The sequence below is a fragment of the Zeus faber genome (assembly GCF_960531495.2).
Source record: "Zeus faber genome assembly, chromosome: 12".
Lineage (NCBI taxonomy): Eukaryota > Metazoa > Chordata > Actinopteri > Zeiformes > Zeidae > Zeus > Zeus faber.
In genome coordinates, this window is record NC_137196.1 from 30,278,473 (window position 1) to 30,305,241 (window position 26,769).

A 26,769-nucleotide genomic window follows, 5' to 3' on the forward strand; every position below is an offset into this window, starting at 1 on the left:
CGTCCTTAATTTAAGTGTTGTTATTAAATACACAGAACATATACAAGGTCAGCCATGTGTAATCCTGATGTTAGATGTCAATACTGGGATGGATGGATCCATAGAACCACGCTGACAGACATTCCCCGCTGACCCCCCCCCCCCCCAGGTGAGCCCCAGACCTTCAACCTGAAGTTCAAGCGGGCGGAGGACTACCCCATCGACCTGTACTACCTCATGGATCTGTCCTTCTCCATGAAGGACGATCTGGAGAACGTCAAGAACCTGGGAACTCAACTGAAGAAGGAGATGCAGCAGATCACCTCTGACTTCAGGATCGGTATGATGATGACGATGATGATGATGATGATGTTCAGTATACTGTTGGTTGCTAAAACTAAATAATAATATATAATAATAATAGTATTATTATATATAATAATAATAATATTGAGCCTATATAATTATAACCCTATTTTCAATATCAAGAAAGTACAAACATAGTTATGAGCAGAAATAAAATTTTTGATTATATTTATTTCCGGTGTTGTCCCTTTTGTCTTGTTTTAAGGTTCAAGGTAACTATGCAACCATCCATGTGGTTCTTTTCGTTCCGTGTGTTAAGCTTTTGAACGGTTTTTCTCAGACCCTGATTATTCCATTTCATTCCACTTACATACAGAGATATACCGCACTTAGAATTTGTTTTGAACGTGTCAAAAGTGGTTGCCGGGGCGACCAGGCCGTACGAGATGGTTGACAGTGGCCTGAATCTGGTTTCCCGCGACAACTGGTCAACGTTGAGCCCCGATGATGATTATTATGAGAACCATAAATATGATTATGCTTATTAATGCTGAATAAGACTAGTAGTAGTGATAACAATCATCATGGTGATTATGGCCATTAAAACAGCAGGGCTCGTGACACTAACCGCAGTTCTGACCACCACCACCAGGGTTCGGCTCCTTCGTGGAGAAGACGGTGATGCCGTACATCAGCACCACGCCGGCCCGGCTCATCAACCCGTGCACGAGCAGCGAGAACTGCACCAGCCCCTTCAGCTACAAGAACGTGCTGAAGCTCACCAACAAGACGGACGAGTTCAACCGGCTGGTGGGACAGCAGCAGATCTCTGGGAACCTGGACTCCCCCGAGGGGGGCTTCGATGCCATCATGCAGGTGGCGGTCTGCGAGGTGAGACCCAGGAGGAGGGTTCACGTGCCGGGCAGGGGGAGCATTTTAGACATACATACGCAGCTGAATGAATCCAGCAAAATGTCCAAATGGCTGCCGAATATTAATCATTTGGTAATTGAGCGATATCCATCATCCTTATGTTTCACCGTTTTTTGACAGAGGAAATGAGTGTATTAAAAGTGGTTTACAACACGGCGGCTGGATGAGATGGTTGACAGTCTCAGAATTGAAGTTTAGTATTCAAATAAAACTACAGTAAAAGGGTGAACTAAATATAAAAATATAATTTAAGCATCGTATTATGAGAAATGTCACGTCGTCATTGTCGCTGGAATCTTCTAACTTGTCTTTGAAGAACGGAAATGCGGAGTTAAAAGTCAAACGCTGCTTGAAAATGATGAGAATAAAAAATATTACTTTAAAATTCCACAAAGGACGTTACAGGAAGACATTTCCCGTACAAACCTGAAGAGACGTTGACCTGCTGTTGAATCTCCATACGACTGAAGTTCAACTGGTTGAATGTGAAAACTCAGCAGTGTCTTTACTTCATCCATTTCATTAAAACAAAAAAAAAAACAGCCTTGTATTACATATGCTTATATACTTCATTAATATTATTGTTTTACCTTTCTTTCATGTATGCTTGTTCGTGTAAACTTACTTGGCAATAAAGACCGTTCTGATTCTGATTCACTTCTGTATTATGCCGCTGAAAGCTGGTGAACCACAACGGCAGCTTATAAACGGCTTCAAATCTAAATATTCATCACATTGAACGACACATTTATGTCCACGAAAGAGTATTTTTCAGACCTCGTATGATGAGAATTAATCTCAGCCTTATGTTCTTCATCCTGTGCATAGAATTGCATTTAGGATATATATATTTTTTTCTGTATTTTTTGGAGCCCTTTGTGTATATTTGTCTATTTTTAATTTAGTTTATAAATGTGTGTGTGTGTGTGTGTGTGTGTGTGTGTGTGTGTGTGTGTGTGTGTGTGTGTGTGTGTGTGTGTGTGTGTGTGTGTGTGTGTGTGTGTGTGTGTGTGTGTGTGTGTGTATATATATACACACACACACATGTAAATATATATATACACATATGTAAAAAAATATATATAATTTTTTATATATTTTTTTCTGTCTGTAGAGAAACGCACTGATGCTCACCTTGACAAACTCCTGGTACTTGAAAAGGTGCTCTGTGGAATAAGCTCAGATTCAGACTCATTCCTTCCCGTCCATCTCCGCAGGAGCTGATCGGCTGGAGGAACGTGACGCGCCTGCTGGTGTTCTCCACCGACGCCGGCTTCCACTTCGCCGGAGATGGGAAGCTGGGCGGCATCGTTCTGCCCAACGATGGGAAGTGTCACCTGGAGAACGACATGTACACCATGAGCCACTACTACGTACGTACTTCCAGGCCCTGGCTCCACGGCCACTGTCCAGAGCGCTTGGCGAAAATGCCGATGACGTCAACTAGGGGCGTCCTCCTGTTGTATAAAGTATATTTGGACCACCGCAATAAGTACAATGACCACCCATGAAACTGGTAGCAGAAGCTGTTGTCATCTAACTGCTGTAGCTAAATGCTGTTGGTGCCAGAACTGCTTGGAAGAAGCAGAAGATTCAGCCAAAAAACTGTTGTTTTCAGCGACTCGAAGGGGAGGGGGCTGAGCCGCATGTAAACAGGGCGATTCGCGTTCTCTCGCCGTATGTTTGGACCAATCAGGTGGCTGGGGGGCGGGGCTCTGTTAGCACACGACGTGGAATGAGTCCCGGCTGGAAACAACCCCACCAGCGGAGACCAGAACGAGATGCTTATCGAAAGGTGACATAGCTGACCACCGGCCATTGAAAAGGATCGCTGGGATCCCAGATCGCTCCTTGGTTAATAGCCACCGACACAAACTCGTCCTGCATCGATGAATTAAACCGTTCCCGTAGCCGGCGGGGAGATGGGCTACCACATCCCGTCCGGACGCCAGCGCTCTTCAACTAGGTTTCCGTGGAGGTTTCCAGTCGTCAGCGCCGTGTAGACCTGCCTCTGCACAAATACACTTATTAAAACCCTCTTCTCCGAGCTCCATCCTGCCACTCGCGAAGGAGTTTCTCGTCGGTGCGATGTCCCCGCAACAGTCCGGAAACTGGTCTGTTTTCCCGGCGGCTTCCCCCTCAGAAGTTCTTTGAGAGAAGCAGCGCTGGGGTCCCAGGTGAAGGGTCTCACCTGTGAGACTACACCAATAAAAGAGGTGTTGTGGAAATCGGTGCATGAAATTGTTGCTATCATGCAAGCACTAATAACAGTGGAGTGAGATGGGTTCAACCCAGTTTGACATTTCACCCAGCAGAGGCGCTGAGCAGAACCAGCAGCTGCTTCTGGCTTTCGGCGCTGTTTGATCCTCTGTTCTATTTGACGTCATTGTTCCCTGGGGAGTCCAGCTCATGAGCTCCGGGGCTCTGCACTGTGTTTGGGTCCGTTTAGACGTCGCCTTTTGTTGGTGTTGAGTTGTATTTGTGCTTCATCCCGCCAGGACTACCCGTCCATCGCCCATCTGGTCCAGAAGCTGAGCGACCACAACATCCAGACCATCTTCGCTGTGACGGAGGAGTTCCAGCCCGTTTACAAGGTCCGGCTTCAGCTTTTCTAGGGTGGCTCTCTTTGTGAAGTGTAATCCACCGCCGTCCCGTCAGTGGGAATACAGTTGTCGTGTCGGTGTCTACGGCTTCTGGGCCGCTGACATCCGCTCCGTTTTTTTACCCCCTTGTCGCAGGAGCTAAAGAACCTGATTCCCAAGTCGGCCGTGGGGACGCTGTCGTCCAACTCCAGCAACGTGATCAAGCTGATCATCGACGCTTACAACGTGAGAAGCGTCTTAACGCTCCTTCTTGGAGCCTGCTCCACGGTCCAACCACATCCTAAATGAATGCAGTGCTCTCTGGAAATCCCGTTACCCCGGGCAACCAGATTTGGGCCATTGTCTACCACACCTTTCATATGTAAAGTAATAATAATAATAATAATAAAGTAAAATAAAACCTCTGTTTAGAAACTTCCCCCGAGGAAAATGAGTTTTCCTGATGTCCTGATTTAGTGAAACTATTATAATATGGATTATAATGATATAGTATCCTGATGAATCCGGCAACCATTTTGTCTTTGTTTTGGCAACCACCAGCTGGTTCATGGGCACCGCTTGTAAAATGTTGTGTTGGGCTCTGTCACCATTAAAAGATGTTGTTAAAAAGTGCATATCCTTCCTTGATATGAGCGCGCATGTGCCTCCAGTCTCTGTCCTCGGAGGTCATCCTGGAGAACGGGCGTCTCCCAGAGGGCGTGGCCATCACCTACAAGTCCATCTGTAAGAACGGCGTGATGGGAACAGGAGAGAACGGCAGGAAGTGTTCCAACATCTCCATCGGAGACGAGGTGCGGCTCTCCACAGCCCTTGATTATCGATCAGTTTACATCACATTTGATTATAGATCTGTTAACATCACAGACTGTATAGCTCACTGCTTTCAGCGTGACAACAATGACACGTTTGGTGTGACGGTCAAAGTTGAGGCGTGGTCGTGAGGCGGTAACCTCGGTCCCCGGGGCCCTCAGGTCTCCTTCCAGATCTCGGTAGAGTCGCAGAAGTGTCCGTCGCACGGCAGGTCGGAGAGCATCAAGATCAAGCCGCTGGGCTTCACCGAGGAGGTGGACCTCATCCTCAACTTCATCTGCGAGTGCGAGTGCAGCAGAGAGGGAGAGGCCAACAGCGACAGGTGTCACGAGGGCAACGGCACCTACGAGTGTGGAGCCTGCAAGTAAATACCTGCCCTCTCTCCCTCCTTCTACCGCTCTATCATCCCTCCATCTTCTGCCATCTAACCACCCTTCTATCATCCCTCTCGCCATCCCTCTACCGCTCTATCATCCCTCCATCATCTGCCATCTAACCACCCTTATATCATCCCTCTATCCTTCTATCATCCCTCTATTAGCTGTCTTACCACCCTTATATCATCCCTCTATCCTTCTATCATCCCTCTATCAGCTGTCTAACCACCCTTCTATCATCCCTCTATTCTATCATCCCTCTATCAGCTGTCTAACCACCCTTATATCATCCCTCTATCCTTCTATCATCCTTCTATCAGTTGTCTATCCACCCTTCTATCATCCCTCTCTGTCCTTCTATTATCCCTCTAGCCTTCTTTCATCCCTCTATCAGCCATCTAACCACCCTTCTATTATCCCTTTATCCTTCTATCATCCCTCTATTAGCTGTCTAACCACCCTTCTATCATCCTTCTATCCTTCTTTCATCCCTCTATCAGCTGCCTAACCACTCTTCTATCATCTCTCTATCTATCTACTAGCTGTCTAACCACCCTTCTATCATCCCTCTATCGTCCATCTATCAGCTGTCTATCCTTCTATCATCCCTCGATCAGCCCTCGATCCATCCTTCTATCCTCTATCCATCTATCGTCCTTCTGTCATCCCTCTATCCCTATATCCTTCCCTCTATCATTCCTCTTCACCATCCTTCTATCTTATCCATCCGCCATCTATCTGACCATGCATCAGTCTACCACCATCATCTACCCATCCATCCGTTTGTTCATCCACCAATCCATCCATCCTTTTATCAACTACCCGTCTATACATTGAGCCATTTATCCATCCATCCATCCATCTTTCTAGCCATCCCCCATCCATCCATCCTATGTCACTGCCTTTTACATTCATCTATCATCTAACCATAAATCTCTCCGTTGATCATCTGTCTCTCCACCAATCTGTCCTGGTGTCACTGACTCATCATCCATCGATCTTCTCACCGCTGGGTCAGAGCTCTATAAAAATGAATGCATTTTGATGAACAGAACTACGGTGAGAAAGAGAGAAATCCAGTGTTTCTGCGACTCACATGCGGCGTCCCGCTCCTCAGGTGCAACGCCGGACGCATCGGGCGTCTGTGCGAGTGCAGCAAGGACGACGTGCGCACCGAGGACCTGGACGCCAACTGCCGCAAGGACAACGGCACCGAAATCTGCAGCAACAATGGAGACTGTGTGTGCGGAACCTGCGAGTGCAAGAAGAGGGAGAACCCGGCGGAGGTCTACAGCGGGAAGTACTGCGAGTGCGACAACTTCAACTGCGACCGCTCCAACAACAAGCTCTGCGGAGGTGTTTATTTACCTGCAACTATCAAACTGATGATGCAGCGCTGACACCTACCTGTGTACCTCAAAGCTGCTTGTATATTTGACTGTAGTCTGTTGTGTTATGTTACATTCTCTTTGGACTTTCAGGCTTTCTGCACCACTATTGATTTATTTCATAGCCGTAGTAGCAGAATGTGGTGTCTGTTACCGTAGTAACTCTCTTCCTCATATTTGTAATCCACATCACTTCCTGTCCAACAGTATTACTCCCTGCCAGTGTAACATCCGGTGCACAGTGTACTATCCGGTGCACACTCAGAAGAGGTTTCTGTGTTATGTTATGGGAATAGCAGTCCACAAGATGGCTGTCACGTGCAGCTTTAGACCTACTGAATGTGATTGTAGCAAAGCAGTCCGATTAGGTGAGATGCTAGGTGAACTTGTGAACCATTTCGTCCCAGTGTGTCTGGTACTGTGATAGCGACAGGCTGCATGCGAGCTGTGAGGTCAATGCCAGGCTGCAGAGGGGAGCCGAACTCCTGTGAAACTAGAGTATCCCATAACCTCTGCTCCTCCACCAGGTCACGGTCGCTGCGAGTGCAGGATCTGCATCTGCGACGCCAACTACACGGGCAGCGCCTGCGACTGCTCGCTGGACGCCTCCACCTGCCTGGCCAAGAACGGACAGATCTGCAACGGGCGCGGCAACTGCGAGTGCGGCGTCTGCAAGTGCACCAACCCCAAGTTCCAGGGTCCCACCTGCGAAGTGTGTCCCACCTGCCCCGGAGTCTGCGCCGAGCACAAGTCAGTCCCCCAGCCCCCCAATTTAATGCTATTAATGATGGTACTCCGGTGATGTCAAACTGTGACGGCGCAAAACAATGAATGGATTATTATCAGGAGACATCAGGTCTCTGGGATTCAGTCGAGCAGATGTTTATTGTTAAATATGGTTTGGTGTCTATAGCTGCATTTGCACCACACATTGGTTAATGTGTTCATACTTTTTGTACAAACTGAATATTTTAGAACAAAAACAAGCCACATGCAGTACGTTTGCAGCTGCAAGTTTTTTTTAAATGACGTCTAAAATAAAAATGAAATAAAATGCTGCGAGTACTCAACCAATCAGAAATGTTCAGCGCCGCAAGCTCCACCCCCAAAGTTCCTGGACTCTTGAAAAGTACTCCCCCCGAGCAGGGACTTTTTGGTTCCTGGTGCTTTGTTAAATTTCATTTTGACCCCGGTTCCTGCGGTGGAAACACACTGAGTCCCTCCAAAGGTTCCTCGTTCCCGGGGAAGGTTCCTGCCGTGGAAACGCAGCTTCGTCTCCAGTCAGACGCCAGTGGAACGAGGATCCATCCCTAGTTTCACTGTTGTCACTGCTGGACGTTCTCTAGCGGCACATCCTCATCCAATCATTTTGCTGCCGATGCCCCGGAACCTTTTTAAGGACCCCTGTGGGTCCCTGGACCGCACATTGAGAACCAATGGTCTAAATGAATTTGACTCGACTTGAAATAATTTTCTCCGTCTGCCCCCCCCCCCCTCCCCACAGGGAGTGTGTCCAGTGCCGCGCCTTTGGTGACGGAGACAAGGCGCTGTGCGAGAAGGACTGCAGCTACTTCAACCTGATGAAGGTGAAGGACCGAGAGAAGCTGCCGCAGCCGACGGACCAGAGCTTCCCGCTCACACACTGCAAGGAGCGCGACACCAACGACTGCTGGTTCTACTACACCTACGCTGTGCGCAACGACACAAAGGAGGTGTACGTGGTGGAGACCCTGGGTACGGAATCATTACAATGTTAATAATAATAATAATACTGATGTTAATAACTGACAGTTGTACTGATGATAATAATGATAATAAAAATAGTTTTTGACGTTTATAATAACAATGATAATTATAATCATTATAATGATGGTAATAAAAAGTGCAATATATTTAATAGTTGATCAGGGTTTGTACCGTACTTTAGATTACCACGTGTTAACTTTTCATTTTGGGAATTGAAATAATCCTGGATGAGGCAGAGTGCCTCTTCATGAAGAGCTGCTTTGTTTACGTTCAGAGTAGGATGTAAACGACAACACTCTAAACTGTAATATTCAAAACGATCCCCAAACAAATCTGAACACACGTGGTTCAATTCCCCGTGTCGCTGCAGAGTGCCCGGCGGGGCCCGACATCATCCCCATCGTGGCGGGCGTGGTGGCGGGCATCGTGCTGATCGGCCTGGCCCTGCTGCTCATCTGGAAGCTGCTCATGATCATCCATGACCGCAGGGAATTCGCCAAGTTCGAGAAGGAGAAGATGAACGCAAAGTGGGACACGGTGAGTTCCCCTGGGGCCGGGAGGAGTCCTGGAAACCCCCTGGAGAGACAGCTCCAGGCAGGGAAAGTCAGGGAAATGTTTCATATTCTATGGTAATTCCTCCCCTGTTGTCCCTCCATGTCGTCCGCTGGAAGGCCAACTCCTCTGCGGCTTTTCAAAAAACATGTCAGTTTGTATTCCTCATACATTGAATTGAATTGCACATGGAAAGTCATGGAAGTGTCCACGCTAATGTACATGGACTCATCAGTAAGTTATTACTTATTCCTTGGACATGCAATTTTGGTATGTGGTCATGGAAAATCATGGAAATTAACCCATGTTATTTATTTATTTAATGTTATTTATAAAGCAAGATATTTTAGACTTTATGAGCTAGATCCCTTAAAAAATGCAGCCCAGTTCTCTGTGGTACCTGCTGTGTCACTCCTGGTGGCTCCTCCACTCGGCTCAGCGCTGCCCCCCGCCGGCGGACCGCGCCGCGCCGCCAGAAATAACAGCAGAGGAGACGTCGGGACGCCTGGAGGCCTGGAGGAGGGAATTGGTTTTAAAACATCTCCTGGTGTCAGATGACCGTGCACAGCGCTGTGATGGATCCTCTCACATCCTGTCCTTCCCCTTCTTTCCTCACTCGTTGCCATCTGTCCTGTCATCTCTCTCCGTCACTCTTCTTTTCACCGTCTTTTCTCCCCCCCCCCCGTTTCTGTCCACCCGCCTGCCGGTTTCCGTCTGGATGTTTCCTCTGGTCGTAGCAAGGGAACCCCATTTACAAGAGTCCCATAAACCAGTTCCAGAACCCCAGCTATGGGAACAAAGGCGCCGCCCTTTAGGCCAAAGTTGGTACTGCCCGCTGGTCCCCGTGCACGTCCTCTGAGTGTGCAGCGTGCCGAGGTTAACCCAGACTCACTAACCCATTACTGTGTTGTTCCAGGGTTCGTTTGACGCTAATGAACTTTGACTTGAATGGCTTTGTGGCTGCATGTTGTGGGGATGTCAGCATGCGTAGCAACAAGAAAGTACAGGACGTCCCATAAAAGTGTCACTCGCTGTTGAGGTGGATGGTGAAAGTGGCTTGCGGTGTTTTTGAAGTGCCATCGTGGTTCTGTAAACTGGGATGTTTTGGGCTTAGTCTCGGACCCGACGAGGAGTTTGACCCTGAGCTCTGCGGGAACAAAAACAAGTCACAAAGAGACGCAGGAAGAAAAGCTTCCAAACTTAGAGACGGACACGAAGCTGAAGCTGAGGAAAGACGAGGAGCGAAGGGAAGAAGAAGGAACCTTCTCACATTACTGTTTGTATGGGTCCAGCCGTAGGAATGTTGAAGCCTAAAAGGATCTGGAACAGCGAGTTCAGCAGAACTGGTTTGAACCGCACTGTCACAAAGACCTGGTGGTTGAAGGTTCATTCACATGGATCCACAAACGGAGCAGATATTAGTGAAAAAGCAAACAACTTTGACCCAAAATATTCAGTTGGTCTTGGTTAACTGACACGTCGTGTTTAAATCCGTCGTCCACATTACTTTGCCGGATTCATGGAAAATACAATAAAAAGTAATCCACAAGAGCTGGTCAACGCGTCCAGTCGAAACCACTGACATGTGCAACTGAGTGATGCCTTCAAGATCCAGCGAGGCGTCGGAAAAATAGAAGCCGTGCAATGGTAATTACCCACGGGAGACGCGCATGCTGCGTTCGAGTAAACTTGGAAAATCGTGGTGCGTTTCAGAACCTGGGAAACTGTAAAACAACACGACTATACTGGACCCCGTGTATTGCAGCTGTAATTATTATTGTTGCTATTATTATTGTACATCAGCAGCAGATCAGAGCAGGTTAGTAGAAATGGGAGGGTTGCCTGTTTCAATCCTGTCTGTGTCCTTGGCGAGACACTGCTCCAGATGAGCTTCTTGGAGACCTGACCGTCACTGTGAAGAAAACACTCATAGAAAATCTGTTTAGACTCCCTTGAAGTCAATAAAAAGAATGGACTGACACCTGGACTCCCTCTCCCTCCATCTCTCCATCTCAGGGTGAGAATCCAATCTACAAGAGCGCCGTGACGACTGTGGTGAATCCCAAGTACGAGGGTAAATGATGCGGTTCTCATCGTCATGGCAACGTGGTGTGCAGCAGAACCCGGTCCGGGCTCGAGGAGGAGCGTCGTCGTTATTGTTTGTTTGTGTTTTATTTTATTTTTTAACGCCTCACTGTTTGTTTGTCGTCGTCGTGACGACCGGTGCGTTTTGCCACTATTTCATTACGTTGTACTAACTTGTCTTCTTCTATGCATCGTTTGGACGTTGTACAGTCTGTTTTTTATGGTTTTATTCTCTGTGGAACCTGGAGGTTTTGTCGCCGCAGGACTCGCGGGGCGGCGGACCCAGCCACCCGTGCCTTCTTCCCCACGACTGTTTTATTTCACTTTTTATCGAGCGTTTGCTGCTCGTCGTCATTTCCGCAAGGTCGAAGCCCAAATGCTGTCCCACGCTGCCCGCTGCACGGTCAAACACATTATTTTGGACTCTCTCTCTCTCTCTCTCTCTCTCTCTCTCCTTTGTTGTTTTTACACGTAGCGCTAGCTTGCACAGGTGGCGCAGCGGTGGGTTGTGTACAGGTTTTTTGGATTCCTTGTAAAGCCATAAATGTAGAGCGACGGGAGGGAGGCGACGGAGCGTGTTCTTCACTTTGTTCCATCCCAACAATCACACGTCTCCCCGTCCGGAGCGTGGGGGGAGGGGAGGGGGTCACTGTGGGCTCCGGGTTTTAATTGTTTTACTTAAAAAAGACAAACTCAGGTCCCTGATTCTTCACAGCAATGCCAAATACACGTCAATCAGCCTTATTTTAGACTAAAACATTTGAAAATGCCTTTATTTGCGAGCAGGAGCTTGTGGTTCCCTGTTGGTTCTCTAGCGACCGCCTCGCACCGCGTGGTTCCGTGCTCCTCCCGGTCGGAGGCTCGGGTGCGGCTCCTAGGGTCGGAGAACAAAACTCTAAGCGGCGGTTTCGTGGACGCAGATTAGGTATCGTTTTAGACCAAGTCCCACTTTTAGTCTGGACTACCTAAAATGCCTTTTCTCAGTCAGAGTTTAAAATAGTCTGGCTTCATCTAGGTCTAAGTGAAGCTTAAATTCAACCTTAAGATTAGTGGGCGTGTCCTCCAGGTAGACCTTGATTATCTGCACCAGAGAGAAGGACCTGACTAGTCCTTCATCACCTTAGTCTAGGACTTAAATCAAGCAACGTCTCAGAAAGGCATTTTTAAATTCTGGGTTAATCTGAGTCTGATTAGTTTAGCCCTGATTTAGATTAAACCTCGTCTACGGAACCGCCCCAAAGTTACCTGACATTCTGGACTCTCATGTTAAACGTCGGGGCGGCCTGGGCGTCGGCGTGTGGGGCGGCCTGGGCCTGGGCGTCGGTGTGTGGGGCCGGGCCACCTGGGGGGTCAGTGTGTGTAATGTAGTTTTAACAGGTGCCTGGAACAAAGACCTTCACAGCGGTCCGTACATTGCAAATAGCCTTTCAAATCAGTGTTACGGGAACTGTCTCTGATATAGAATTTCCAATTTCTGTAAAGTGAAAACTTTGGGCTATAAGTATCGTTTTTTAAGTGCCTTTATAATTTTGTCGACACATTAATATTTGCGATTCTTTATTTCTGAAATTATTTATTGAATAAAGACCCACAACAGTTGACCCCAAGGCTGTGACAGTATTGTTGTGTATTTGTGTTTGAGTATTAATGTTGTTTTTGTTGTTGTTTTTGAGGGAGGGAGGGGGGCGGGGCGGGGTGGTCTCAGGCCGCAGCACTGTGACGTTCGCACAGTCAGAGGCTTGTTGGGTTCAAATCCCTCTTCCAGGGTGGAATGTCTGGACAGGGAATGTAAAAAGAAAAAAGAAACGTTGAAGTGCCCATAAGCAATACACACCTCACATAACTGAGTTAATGGAGTTTGTCAGCACACCTGGCCAAATAAATAAATAAACAAACAAACAAAGCCGTCGTGTCCATCTTGTTTCTTGTGCTCCTGGCTTGACGCCGTCGAGCCGCAGCTCAACACTGTGCAGCTCAGCAGTTGAAACCATGAAAAAGCAATTTAATTTTGTTTATTTTCAATTCAGAAGATTCTACTGGAGTTCCTTACAAACACTGATTCCACTGTTATACGTTTGGAGGGAACTCAACTTGAGGGATTGTGCAATTTTATATTTTAAGGTGATAAGTATTATTTTAGACAATGTGTCACATCTGAAAACATCAAATCATTAGGTTTCAGATCAATAATAAAAAAAAAAAATGTTTTCTCCTAATGGCTCAAATGCGAAATTAAATGATTTTAAGTGTTTTATTTAAATTAATTCTATCATTATTCTGACAGTTTTAAATTGACTGCAGTGTTTATGTATTAGACTGCAAGGAAAAATGTGCAAATATTTATTTTTAAGAATTTAGCTAATTGTTGAAAATAGGGTTAGAATTATTGATAACCCTAAAAATGTGGTTATTATCGAATTCAATAATAGCGAAGACACAATAAATCAATAAATAAATAAATAAAAAAACGCAGAAAGATGAAACATTAAAAAACAAAATCAACTAACTCCCGGGGCCTCCAAAACATCGCGCGATCTTATCGGCCAATCACGACGCGCCTTCTTCCCTTTGGTACGTGACGTCACCAAGCCTGACTTCTCCACCTGCGATTGGTCGCCTCTGCCGGCCAATCAGAGGCCGCGTCTCACGGCAAAGTTGTTCGCCCAGCAGCGGCGGCGGCGTCGGCGCCCCGGGCTCCGCGCCCCGCGCCCCGGCCCCGAAAACGAGCCTTTTACCGGTGTAAAGCCGAAAGATTAACACCCGCGGGGGAGGGCTCCGCGTCCGGCCTGCCTCCCCACCCCCCGCAGCCACCACGGAGCCAGCAGGAAGTGGCCGCGTCGTGTGAGCGTCGCCCCCTGAGGGATCCTCGGCGGTGCCGCTGCGCCGGGTGAGTGTTTGACTTCCGCCGCTTCGGACTCGACGCCGCGGCTCGTCCGGCGCGGGGAGCGGCTCCCCCGGCGTTGGGTCGCTTCCATCCACGCGGTCGGAGGTGTGCGCCTGGGCGGCCGCGTTTCTGCACCGGAGCGGCGGCCGGACGCAACTCGTGGCCGCCGCTCCGGGTCCGTTCGTAGGGGAGGGGGGTTAGACGCGGTCCCCGTGACCTGGGTTGAACCGCCAGGCCTGCGTGTGTACCGGGGATCCCACACTAATCCTGGGACGAGCTAGCATTCCACACAGCATAACATGGAGGTCAAGAAAGAGATGAATATAAATATAAAGGAATGTAGATGGGAACACAACCACCAGCAGGTGGAGGTACCAGGGAGGAGCTTCTGTTCCCTGGAACCATGAGGAGTCGTCATCTGGGTTGGAAAGAGAGAATGTTTCATTCTGGGCTTATTGGTGCTGTAATGGCTGAACGCTGCCAGGCTGCTGTGTGGACAGTCTGGGTACGGCCAGGAAAACAGCCAGGGTGCAGCCAGGGAACGGCCGGGGAACAGTCTGGTTACAGCCGGGGAACAGTCTGGGTACGGCCAGGAAAACAGCCAGGGAACGGCCGGGGAACAGTCTGGTTACAGCCGGGGAACAGTCTGGGTACGGCCGGGGAAACAGCTTGGGAGCTGCCCAGGAAGAGCCAGGGAACTGCCTGGCCTCTATGTCTCATCCCAGGCACAGTCTCCCTTCCCCCGGAGCCCCATCCACTGCCCACACGGACTCATTGCAAAACCACCTGAAACTCAAGAGTTTTGTCCATGGGTGGCAGGTGTCAGTAGGTCCATCAAATTGTAAACTGCCTTGAATTCTGTTTTACACTAGTAAGAATTTCAGTGTATGTCTTAATTTCCACAAACATTTTACGAGATTTTATCCTTATAATTCTGGCGTTAGAAAACCCTAAAAAAGCCTACCGCTGAACCTAATACTCAGAGTTGTAGTTTATACTTCATCCAAAAGTCTTTTCACTCATATTTGTCTTAAAAAGTATAAAATCTAGCTCTTACTCCTCGACACCCTCAATCCTGACTAAGGGGTCTGACACCAAAATTGGTGCATTGCACTTCATGCCACCTGGCTTTGGTCTCTACTTTGGGACAGATCAGACAATAGAAGCCAAGTTGTGAAAAATGGTGAAAAATCAGAGCTGTAAACTTTCGGACACAGTCGCTGCCGAGGCCACACACCTGCCAGTGGATCCAAACCATCAAACACTGAGGGCAAATAGGGGACTCTCACGTGGACAGCCCGTCAGGAGCACCAGGAAATTTCCCTGGTGGCCCAGGGGTCATTTTGGCCTGCTGTGAACAGTTAACTGTGGCGCGAGGCGCAAATGACTCCACCGTGGGATGGTGGATGCTGACCCAACTTTGTTAACCTGGCGCGAGGAGATTGGATCCGCAGCACAAGTCAGATGTGAAATTCAAAGTCTACCAATGACTTTCTGACGCAGGCACTAAATCATTTACACAAACAGCTCATCCAGGTTTAGTGATTTTATTGTAATTTAACAGGGTGGTAACGTTCAGTTTGCAACTAATAATTGATTGGTATTTATGTGCGGGTTATTTTTCAAGAGGCTCGCAACGAGGGAGAATAATGAAGCATTTTGACTCTTTAATGGACCCTTCCAGAACAGAACGCTTCAGTGAGTTCCTCTGTAATAAGATGCTGAGCAGGACATAAGTTCAACCCCCCTGTCCCGTCTCTAGATGGTATGGCTGGACAGACAAACTCCTTTCCTGAGCGAGTCATTTTAACCACCATGAACAGCAGTTCCTCCAATGCCGTGCGTGCAGCCGTGTTTGAGAGCTTGTCTAGCATCGTCTTCGTTTACTACTTCCTGCTTCACACGGTACATTCTCTCTGCTGCCGACCGTGGTTTCTGAGAATACTGCGACAGATGGTGTCACGGCTATAAACGCCCCGCCCCGCCCGCACAGAGGTAAGACCAGGGCTTGAGGGGAGACTCTCACTCGCGTGAACAAACATGGTGTCATCACGTCGCTCCGCGATGCACGTAGCAACAGTCCACCTGCTTGGTAGAAATGGATGGTCAGAAGAAAAAGGAAAGGTGGAGCAGAGAGGGAGGGAATAAAAAATAGGAGAGGCCCTTGCCAACTGACATGTTGCCAGTAAGGGATCAGGTCAGTAAAAAAACACGCCATAGCTAGCTAAGTAGCTAATAACAGTCAGTTCAGTTGCACAATATTAGAATTTGGCAAACTAACACAATCATTTACATGTGAAATTGTTGTTTCTCAGAGAATTTTTTGACTAGTGCCAAAGTGGAGCATAAATTCTGTTTTATGTACAGCACTGAATGTTGGGTGTAGCCTGAGCCAGATATCAATGTTATTGTCTCTAGAATACATAAAATAGTCATTGGTCATATGTGAACAGTAGACTAAACTGAAAATTACGGTTTGGTCTTTGGGTTTTCTTTGCAAATGTGCAGAAGGAAGCAGCTGCAGGGCTTCCTTCTGCAGAGCTGGAGATGCTGGAGAGTTTCAGAGCAGGAAACTCCAGGTACAATTTTAGAGCGCAACGCTAAACATGTAGGCTAGTGGTCGAGCCGATATTTGCGCATTTTGAGGTAACGCGCACGGCGGAGCGCAGACCATGTGCGACGACCTGGGCACCGTCGCTCTAGGCACCATCGCAGGCGTTCCGATCACACATAAAAGACAAGATGAGATACAAAAAGGGAACCATGGGCATCAGGGGCAGGTGCTCGGGCGCCCTCAGCCCCCCTACACGTGCCTGCCCCTGTGCGTGCTGCGTCACACCTTCTCCCTGTTGCTTTCTGTTGCTTTCTGTTGCTTTGGGACTTGCTTTAGTAAAAACTGGATATTTTTGCGTAAGTACTTTACTTTTATTTCCCGACCAGACTTGAATATGATGCTGTTGATTTCTTTTTTGTTTTTTTTCCATCGGTTATATATATATTTATTAAGTTTTTTTTTTACAAAGTTTACTTTAATTTTTTTTACCTGTGGACATTTATTCACTTGATACATGTTTTTATTTAAAATATGTGCACTGCAGAGACAATGCAGACAAAAAACATTAGTGTTAAATAGATGTTTATTTAACGTCAGCAATTTTGTGTCTCATCTGTTTTTAAACAACATCATATCGGCGTTATGTGTCGGCTATCATCCGCCGTGTTCGCTAAATATCAGCATCGGCATCGGCCATAAAAAAAAAACCAACATATCGGTCGACCACTAATCTAGGCTATGCTTTTAGATTAATATGGGCTTTATTTACGAGTTTATCAATACGACTGATCCGGGGGGGCCTACAATCGATGACTGCACAAGTAATACAAGTTGAGTTATTTACAGTGTTGATTTCATTCTGCATAGATACCAGATGTGCAGAGAGAGAGGTTCAGAGCCCAGTACAGGGAACAATGAAAAGGACAGCAAAAGCACTGAAAATCCATCCGATTATTTTGCCCCTCCTCGGTGCAAGGATTTTGACAGATTTTTTTCAGTACCCCCCCCAAAGAGTCCTTCCCAATCTATTCCACTCCAAAGATGCTGCAACCAGAAAATGTCTGACCTACAATGAAGTAACGCACTCCTTGTTCTGCTCAGCATGTCTTGCATTGGCTAAATCTTCAGCCAGTGACAGTGCATTTGTCCAAGGAGGCATGCAGGCGTGGAAACATGGCCACCGGAAAAGACAGGACCATGAATGAAGCAAGACCCATAAAGAGAGTGCAGAAGTCTTTTTCTTCAGCGCCAGTAAAGCCAACACCCTTACTAGGGTTGCCGTGGTTACCGGTGTTACATGTTGTCCGGTCATACACCGATTACATTACCTGCCCACTCTCGTTCTGGGACCTGTCTCCCTCCATGCGTAATTGGCGCCTGTGCATAACGGGGACACTCCACGCCGATAACACCGGTGTTGTCATGGGTTTATTAACCGGTGGGAAAAACTCTTCGGCGTGGCATCCCTAATCTGTTCCCTCCTGAGTGAAAAGCAAATGTCGGTTCAACGGCACCAGGTCAGAAGAGGAGGCAGGTCATGGAATGTGTGATTGGTGAAGGTAAAGTTATTGGTAAATGTGGCCTTAGCTACAGAGGACACAGACATGAAGCTGTAATTATACAACATCACTTGGAAAACAAGGCCCAAGGGTACAAGGATGCTCTCAAGTATGAAACCATAGTTTTCCACAGATTTTTCGAGCAGACCTTCCCTCTCTCTAAATACTTGCAGATGAGTTTCATGGACCTCATAACAGTGCAGCAGTTGGTGACGGGGACGGGGGACAACCTGAGAAAGTGTGCCCGAGACTTTGAGGGTGTGAAGGGGGCAGCAGACGACCAATGGCCAAAGGCAGCCTGGGAACCGGACAAATCTGCAGCTCATGTTTGGTTTCCTCACAGAGTAGGACTGGCCACCCCCGCATTCAAACAGATTTCCACCCGACCTTGCCAGGGTCGGGCCAGTCACAGCCGTTTATCCAATGGGGCGGGTTTGATATGGTGACAATGCAGAGCCGTTGAAATCCCGTACCAAGATGGCTGCCGCTGATGTTGGGGGGGCTGTTAAATCCGCTATCACGACACTATTAAAGGAACCGGACGGCGTTTGTTGACAAGAAAGATGTGTTTACCGTACTTCCGACAGGATTCGGTAAAAGTTGAAATTTTCCAACTCACTCGCTTGGCGCTACGTCACACATTTTCGTCGCTCTGCTTGGTTGTAGGTCTGTCTGATTGCGCCAGTTGGTCTGGCGATGCTAATGGCTTTCAGGAGGAGCAGCAGGACTGTGACGCTGAAGCTCAGACTGCTCTCCAGGAGAAGAGAACGGGGAAGAAAAAGAAGCGAAAGCCAGCCGGGTTGGCAGAAGAGGAGCCCATCGCTAATGCAGACATGGATTACAAAATCAACATCCACAATCTGATCCTGGACACGGTTGCTGGAAGCGTTCACCGTCGTTATACGGCAAATGCGCCGCGGTGCACGGAGGTCTCATGCACGGATCCGAGGCATTTTCCTGAGATCAGAGAAAAGGGCCAAACAGCCACGGAGGAGCTCAGCAGATGCTTACTGGAATGAGCGTGCTGCTGTTGAGGCGTTGCAGGCTGAACTCATCAGTCCTTCGGAACCACGGGAAAATGTGAAACGCTTTGCGTTGGAGGAAGACTGTACAACATTAGGGCCGCCGCCGGTGATGCATCTGGGCGAGGCTTTGAGGATCCTGGTGATGGTGTGGCGTTGGTGAGCAGAAGTTGTTCATCGTGTAAAAACTGCCCGATATGCTGCTATCGTCTCCTGTCTCGGTACAATCTGCTCACGGATGCCTTCCGCGTCATTGCTTTGGGCTACAAGTTCCTCCGCAGCCTGTCCGTCACTCAGGCGGACTGTCGGAGGACCGCCTTAGAAACTCCCTCACACCCGGAACCTTGAAGCGTTCCTTTTGACGGCAGGGAGGAGACTTGACAAACTACGGGACTTGACAAACATGACGTCAAAGCAATGACTACTACTGGTTTACCGTGTGGTAATTACTAAACTGACTGACAACGGGGGAAGAAAATTTGCTGGGATTTAAAGCTTTTGTACAGGGGCTTGTTTTTTTGACTTTCATGTATGCATATATGCTTTAATGACGAACATTTGAGCTAACTCTGTATCTCATTCTCTTTTAAAAAAGTGTAGGCTAATTGTTTTGTGTCTAGCCTTTCCGTCCACCATAGTTTTTTTTGCTTGTTTGTTTTTCATAGAAATAAAACACATTTTGTTTATTTTTGTGTACCGTTGCCCAAGTTCATAACATAATAAAAACAAATTTGTAAAATACGTCCCCTGCTCTTCTCTGGGCCTCTCAATAACGCATTGAGAACGTTGTGCTTTTTATTTTAGATGTATTTTATTTTATCCCGTGAAACAAAAAAAGCAGCGCCGTGCATCTTGGGGACAAATTTATAACTACTCTGGTAATTACATCTGCAAATAGGGTTTGCCCACAAAATGAGTGGTGTGGTGGATTGCGTGAACAGGGTGACCTGGGGTGGAGTCAAATTCCTGGCCCGAATTATTGATTTAGTCCGCCCCTGAATGGACTGCAACTGTAATGGGATTGCAACTGAGTTGTGTGGGGTAAATTGTTTTCCTAACCATAGCTTGTTTGTTTACATCCCTGCCGTGGTGTTGGTGGACACGAAGATTCTGATAATCACAGGGAACTTGGCACAAGTCGGGCTCCTGTGAAATTCGGGAAGTGCGCCTTCCAGCATTTCAAAGGCTGAGTTATTTAAGTGAAACAACTTGCGTCTTGATGACAAGTAAAAATGAAAATAATATCTTGTTTTTAAATGCCGCTACATTGTTAACTACTATAAAAAGCCCCCAAAAAACATCAGTTTCCTTTGTGTAAAGTTCCCCTTTCACACTGCGCTAAAAACCCGGTAACACCCGTGAACATCCGGCATTTGTCATCAGTAAGAGAGGTTACACCGGGGTTTCAGTCCTGGGACAAATGACCCTGCAATAGACGGCTCCAGTGCCGATTGGCTCGGATTGGAACACAACAACCTCATTTTCGCCCCTTTACCGACGCGATGCGTGTTGCAAGTTTCGGACGTTGCCGTAGAGATAGATTATCCAATTAGAATCCAAAATCAGAAGTTATTGACATCATTCCCGCATGCGGGGGCCATGAAATTTTGTGAGTGTGGCGATCACTCCGTGGGGAGCACAGCGAGGGAGCCTCCACGCTCCCCGCCGGGCTCCGAGGGACTCCTGCCCCGCCCCAAGCGGGACTCGAACCGGAGGAGCGTCTCCTCTCCCGCAGCCGAAGGAGCGGTGCGCATGGATACTCCACGCTGCTTTCGCTCTTTTGTTAGTCATCAGTAGCCTATTTTAAGCAGGTTCACCCGCGTTTTTAAAAAATAATTATAATAAAAATGGGTATACTCGCTTATTTTGGTGTAAAAACAGTAGAGGTAAACAACGTAAACCCCATAATCTTTTTTTGACACCAAATACATTCTGCTTTAAATTAGAGTGAGAGAGAGACTCTTGCCTTAAGAATTTCCTGGAACCAACTTTGTGCAGCTGGAAGCGGCTGCGTGCTTACGTTCACTCATTTTCAGCGCCCTCACAGGTGGATCCTGCTGTGAAACAGGCTGCGCAACAACTTTTTTTCAGTATATTTTGTGAATGTTCTCCAAATCCTCAGAAGCGCTGAGAGAGTTTGCGATGGGGTGTTGGCGGAGGAGCGCTGAGCTGCCCCGGTCGGACCACGGTTGACACCATTACTCCCCCAGGTAAGACCAGCTCGGCTCGGCCCAAATCTCCGGCTCTCGGACCGGGAGAGGGCCACATTGTGCACGTGCTGCGAGCCCCTGGGCAACGTTTGAACAGCATTACAATATAAGACAAACATTATGGAACTAAATTGTGACTGTAGGCTGATTCCCCATGAAACCCCAACCAAACAGCCCTCTAATTTCTCTAATCCGTCTTAAAATATGGTCACGGGAAAATCTGACTTAATCTTACCTCTAGATTGTTTAATTATTGAGTTTGTAGGATGGTTGCAGCTGGGGTTGCCACCCGCCCCTTCTACTAAGGGATCGTCCTGTATTGGAAAATAAAATGCACTGTCCCTCACTGAATCTATAAGGGACGCGATTTGTCCCTAATTTCTGCGCACATCCACCTCTAATCATACACTACGTTTACACAACATGAGAAATGATAAAACCCAAAGAGTTTCACGAGACATTGCAGAGACGTATTAAATCAGAATGACAGGCAAGTCACTCTGTCGTCGTTGCCCTGGTTACGGAGACTCTGAGGTATTTATAGATGTCGGCGAGTACCTCAACTCAAGTTCAACTCAACCCCCCGTGAAAAGAAAGAGGCCGTCCACATACAGATCTGAACCACAGGACCACGCTGGCTCGGTCCTGTCGCTGGGAACCAGTGTTTTCCGTCGCCCACGGTGAACTGTCCGGCCCGAGGCCGCATTCCACAGGGGACCATGTCAAATATTCAAATATCTGGGGTATGAAATTTAAAATAATAATCCACTTGGTGGAAATAAATCTTCCAAAGGCTCAGCTTCCCCTCCTCCTCAAAGGTGTTGGACTGAAGGTTCAAATCACATTCATATATGTATACATTCACCTAACATAACTATTATCTTGTTTCTCCACGTTTCCCTCACTCTGGAGCAGGTTGATCTTTATTTCAATGCTCACATCCAGGAGAGTTGATTTTACATTACATTACATTGATCAGATGCTTTTATCCAAAGCGACTTACAATTGTTCAAACACCGACGGACGCAGCCATCAGGAGCAATGAGGGGTTAAGTGTCTTGCTCAAGGACACTACAGCATGCTAGCAGGAGGAGCCTGGGATCCAACCAGCAACCTTTAGATCACTAGACCACCAGCTCTACCTCCTGAGCTACCATCCCCTTGATCTGATCAGTTTGACGGTAAAAAATAAAAAATCATTTTCACAAATAAATATTTTTCACTCTTCCACCATAGTGGTCTCTGTCGTCTACCAGGTCATTTGCTATTTCCTAGTTTATCAATGGGTTCTTGCTTTTTCCAAATATACCAAATAGTTTGTTTTGACGGACCAAACATTTTGCCAATGTCTATGATCTGATGTTTTAATCCTTAATATAATTGATGCAACTCTGCTTTACTCTTATTGACTCTTTATTTCCTCGACATTCACGTTGGGAGTTGCAGAGAGGCCTTTGAAATTGACGCATCAAAATTCACTACAAGGTAGGAAATGAAGTGTCTGACACTCAAAATATCACGGGGGGAGGACCCCCAGACCCCCTCTTGATTTGAGGCCCCCCCCCGGGCATGGGCCGCTGGGGAGGTGTCCCTTAAGCCCCTTTCCCACATGGAGTCCGTAACATTGCTGGATAAAAAATACCCGGCAAAGGCAGTAGGTCGTCATTACCACATCGGCCTCCTTGACGGAAAAGTTCCGTACGGAGTCTGTTCCCACATTCCAAGGCCGTTACGGATACACTACGTAATGGGTTTGGGTTAGTACGTTATGTCCAGTGTAGATGCCATCGTTTGGACAATCTGTTGGCAAACTTTTAAAAACATTTGTAAGAAATAAATGTTTTTAATAACCCACTATTTGTGCTTTATCTGGATTTGGCTCCACCCCGACTTTACAGCAATGTTACTGCTTCCGTTCCCACACACTTCCCTCCACAGCCGTACCAGCATTTTCCCGGAAATGAAAGTAGGTCAACAGCGGGGAATGTACGGAACGACTTTCACGGAACATCGACACCGGCTGCTGTTCCCACATGGCGCCGATACGGAACATTGGGCCTTACGTTTCCACACTGAAGGTGGCGGATCCTAGTTGCAGGAATGTGGGCTGTAGAAATGTGCTGCTTAAAACTCTAATCCCTGATCCCCCCCCCCCCCCCCCCCCCCTCCAATAAAGCTGTAATTCTATAAAAATGTTCACGTATCATCAATTTATACATTTCTCAGCATTTTTTCTTATATAAGGCTGCTTTGCGTTTGAAAAAGTTCTGCTTTGAAAGGTGAATAAACAACTTTTACCACTTACATATAGATACTTGATTGTTGCTCGGAGGGAGACTGCAGTGTCACATCCCAAATAGGCAAAATAAATAGTCGTAAGAATGAAAATTGAAAAAATAAAATGGCAATCCTGCAGTAAACGTCAAAATGAACTAAAGGATTGAAAAATGTAAAAAAAAAAAAATACAATAAAAAGATTATCGCAACCTTATTGAGGATGTTCATCGCAAAAACAAGTCTGGTCGTTCGCTTCTGAAATTGGGCTCTTTACATATTATAATAGTTCATATTGGATTAATAATTTCACCATAACATTTTATCACATTTTTAATTGGTATGACATTGTAAGTTCTAAAATATGATTGCATTTGCAATAATATATATTTTATGGAAATATAAATGCTGAATATTTCTGGGCTATGTGTTCATTTTGTAATTTTTTTTTCCTCTTCCTATAATACTGTAATTTGGGGGAAATGAAGTTTGATGTCTCTGTCGTTCCAACAACATTTTTTGAATGAACAAAAATGGAAACCGCTTATTTTCCGTTGCGTCTCTGTTTATTCCAACGATGACTCTCCGTGCGGTTCGTCGAAAGATGCCCCTTCCCCCACCGCCCTGACCGCGCAAGCGCTCCGCAGCGTGTGGGAATGGCTGCGGCGCGGACGGGGCTGGACCGCCGGAGCGCACCGAGCGAGGGGGACTTTTAAATGTCCGCCATGTTGTCCATGGCGCACTGAGCCAGCGGCGGGGAGCGGAGCAGCGGGCGAAGTAGTCCGACCGAGAGCGAGCAAGACCCGGGCTTTCCCGGCCTCCCGTCGTCGGCGACGCCCCTGCGCGGCAGCCCCCGCGTTCGAGCCGAGCCGAGAACACCCGCGCGGGGTCCTCCATGCCGGCCCCGCCCGGCGCCGCGGCGAAGCCCAGCAGCTCCGGGAGCTTTATGTAGGGAAATAAAACATCCAAACCATGAGTAAACTGTCGTTTCGGGCGCGGGCGCTGGACGCGTCCAAGCCGCTGCCCGTGTTCCGCTGCGAGGACCTGCCCGACCTGCACGAGTACGCGTCCATTAACCGGGCAGTGCCGCAGATGCCCACGGGGATGGAGAAAGAAGAGGAGTCGGTATGATTTTCAGCGAAAATAAACCTTTTATTCGTCTTGTTTACACCGGGAACAGGCGTCCCTCTTGCTTTTGTTTTTGGTTTTTTTTTTCTTTCCTGCGCAAGCCGTCCACAAAATGGCCGCCGCCCCCCCCCTCCTCTCACCAAAAAAACACGACGGATCCGGCGCGGGCGCGGGGCGTCGACCCGCGTCCCGGTAGAACGGGACCCGCTCCGCCGCCGCCAGGTTGAATTCTCCGCTTTATTCGGGCTTGTTTGTGCGCGGGGAGGCTTTTGGGCTACAAAGGAGTCACGTGATTGTTATTATCATTATTATTATTATTTTTGTTTGCGACGCCGACATTTTGTCCGCGGGGATGGCTCCGGTGTGGCTGTCATGGCGGCGGGTTGGCCGCCGGGGGGCGCGTACGGAGCCTCGACGCGGGACCGGCGGTGGGGGCCGGCGCGGAGCTGTCAAGCAGCGGGTGCGGGGACGGGGCTGGATGGAGGTGCGTCCGGAGCGGAGTTGGGCCGCGGGCTGTGGCTGTAGGAGACGCTGGGAGCAGCGGCGGAAAGTAACAAAGCACAAGTCATTACCAACACACGCCCGGTGCGTGTGCGTGCGTGACCCGAGTCGGCGCCGCTCGGAGCGAACGTCTGTGTCGTCACCTGGTTTGTGACTGTGTCGTCACCTGGTTCTGACTGTGTCGTCACCTGGTTCTGACACGACGGTTATGTTTGTCTGTCGCCATGACACCGCCCGCGTGGTGCTGTACTCGGGGTCTGCGGGGGGCTTTGGGGGGTATGAGCCTCTTATTTCGGGGGCACTTTTAATACTCTTCGAAATACATTTAACAGCGACGACTCGGCGGCTGCTTGTGCGTCGTGGTAGTGGTACCTCCCGCTGTGCACAGGTGGTCGGTGGCCGGTGTGGGTGCTCGGGGCTCCTCCTCCAGTCGTATGGCGGCGCTGTGTGTATAATAATAATAGATAGTAATAGAACTACGGCTTGTGACGCTGGACCGGATGTTAAAGCCACTTTTCCCCCATGTGCCGCCGACCCCGGGGCCCCCAGAGCGGGTCCCCCGGCGAGGTGCGCACCGGGTAAACCTCGCTCGAAAACGTCCGTTAACGGGGGTTTTGGGACATATCTCCCATCAGTTCAGACGGATACGTTGTCCCTCGGCACTAGTTCTGGCGTTGTTTATTCCCTCAGCGGCATCATCGTGAAATTAAGATATGTCATTTTGAAGTTCCGTTTTAATGAATGAGGATAAATCATACTTTATGTTTTTATTGTGGTTTATCATATCACTATTTCCTTACCATATAGTGTTTTGTTTGACTTATTTCGTTTTGTATGTTTCACTCAAAGAATACATGCAGTTGAGTGAAGTTTACCTAAAGTAAAAACAGAAGTTTAAAACATTTCCGTTGACATGCATACTTACTTACATTTATGTGTAAGAATCACAGTTAATAATATATATACACAGCCATAGACGTACAGATGTCTCTGCTTTTCTGTTTCATTTGGAGCTGACCCGGCTCTGGAGCCCCCCTGCTGTGGAGCTCAGGATTCTCAGGTTCAGTGTGTCAGCTGGAGCTGCTCTTATGTTACATCATAGTGTTAAGCTGCAGATCAGAGCAGGTCTGTTGTTCTGGAGGAAGCAGCACATGCTCCTACGCTCTATAACCCAGGCCTGGGCCATGTTGACAAAAGCAAATATCGCCGTCTGTGTGTATATATGTATTTGTATTATTATTTTTATTTTTTGGACAATATTTTGTGGATGACAATCAGCTTTCAGAAGATATTTATACACAATGGCTATATCTGAAAAACAGTCATTAGTAAAGTGATATCACTAAGAGAAATCCCGGGCGATCTCTCGTCATATCGCTATACCGATATTATACCGATTCGATACATAACACTATTATCCAATAACTGCATTCTGAGGATGCCGTTTGCTTAAGTGTCAGTTTTTCAGCGGCAGTGGGAACTCTTAACTTTGAATCTTTTTATTAAACTCTACAATCCAGGCTCTCAAACTACCTGGGGGCCACTGGCCAGGTTGTCTTCTCCTGGAGGGTTGAACTGTATGTCAGTGAATGGTCTGTTAAAATGATGGGTTTGTTATGTTCTATTTTATTCTGTTTTATATTCCAAAAACTTTGAAGTAAAATTGCATGGAATAGTTGATCACAGTGATTATTGTTATTTCTTTAATAATTTGTGAGCTAGATTTAGGGATATATGATGGAGATTTAGCAGGGCTGCATTAAATTGTCTCACGGGCTGGATGTGAACCCGGACCTGTGGTTTGAGAACGTTCAGAGGTTGAGATCCAGTCAGCGTGCAGTTTGACACGGAGCTTGTT

At 47.6% G+C, this 26,769-nt stretch overlaps 2 protein-coding genes and 1 long non-coding RNA gene across 4 annotated transcripts in view; all 3 read left to right on the forward strand.

The window, feature by feature from the left end:
- The window catches only part of LOC307238157 (integrin beta-1-like), a 35,565-nt gene extending 23,185 nt beyond the window's left edge, over positions 1 to 12,380 (forward strand). Inside the window, exons 5-17 of one of the 2 annotated variants that reach the window (XM_080011037.1) lie at positions 149 to 319; positions 938 to 1,176; positions 2,436 to 2,591; positions 3,717 to 3,812; positions 3,957 to 4,046; positions 4,472 to 4,612; positions 4,793 to 4,995; positions 6,126 to 6,364; positions 6,924 to 7,146; positions 7,901 to 8,130; positions 8,513 to 8,679; positions 9,432 to 9,515; positions 10,711 to 12,380. In XM_080011037.1, coding sequence (XP_079867163.1) covers positions 149 to 319; positions 938 to 1,176; positions 2,436 to 2,591; positions 3,717 to 3,812; positions 3,957 to 4,046; positions 4,472 to 4,612; positions 4,793 to 4,995; positions 6,126 to 6,364; positions 6,924 to 7,146; positions 7,901 to 8,130; positions 8,513 to 8,679; positions 9,432 to 9,509 — 2,033 coding nt within the window. In that variant the 3' untranslated portion in view covers positions 9,510 to 9,515; positions 10,711 to 12,380. The remainder of the gene's footprint in view (positions 1 to 148; positions 320 to 937; positions 1,177 to 2,435; positions 2,592 to 3,716; positions 3,813 to 3,956; positions 4,047 to 4,471; positions 4,613 to 4,792; positions 4,996 to 6,125; positions 6,365 to 6,923; positions 7,147 to 7,900; positions 8,131 to 8,512; positions 8,680 to 9,431; positions 9,516 to 10,710) is intronic. The other variant, XM_080011038.1, reaches the window with a different exon arrangement.
- Positions 12,381 to 13,439: 1,059 nt separating this feature from the next.
- LOC307237580 lies at positions 13,440 to 23,151 on the forward strand. The gene is made up of 3 exons (XR_013844411.1): positions 13,440 to 13,666; positions 20,921 to 21,008; positions 22,947 to 23,151. It is a non-coding gene; the product is annotated as an uncharacterized lncRNA (long non-coding RNA).
- Positions 23,152 to 24,080: 929 nt separating this feature from the next.
- The window catches only part of LOC307238600 (enhancer of polycomb homolog 1-like), a 30,609-nt gene continuing 27,920 nt past the window's right edge, over positions 24,081 to 26,769 (forward strand). The window contains exon 1 of the mRNA XM_080011658.1: positions 24,081 to 24,407. Coding sequence (XP_079867784.1) covers positions 24,255 to 24,407 — 153 coding nt within the window. The 5' untranslated portion in view covers positions 24,081 to 24,254. The remainder of the gene's footprint in view (positions 24,408 to 26,769) is intronic.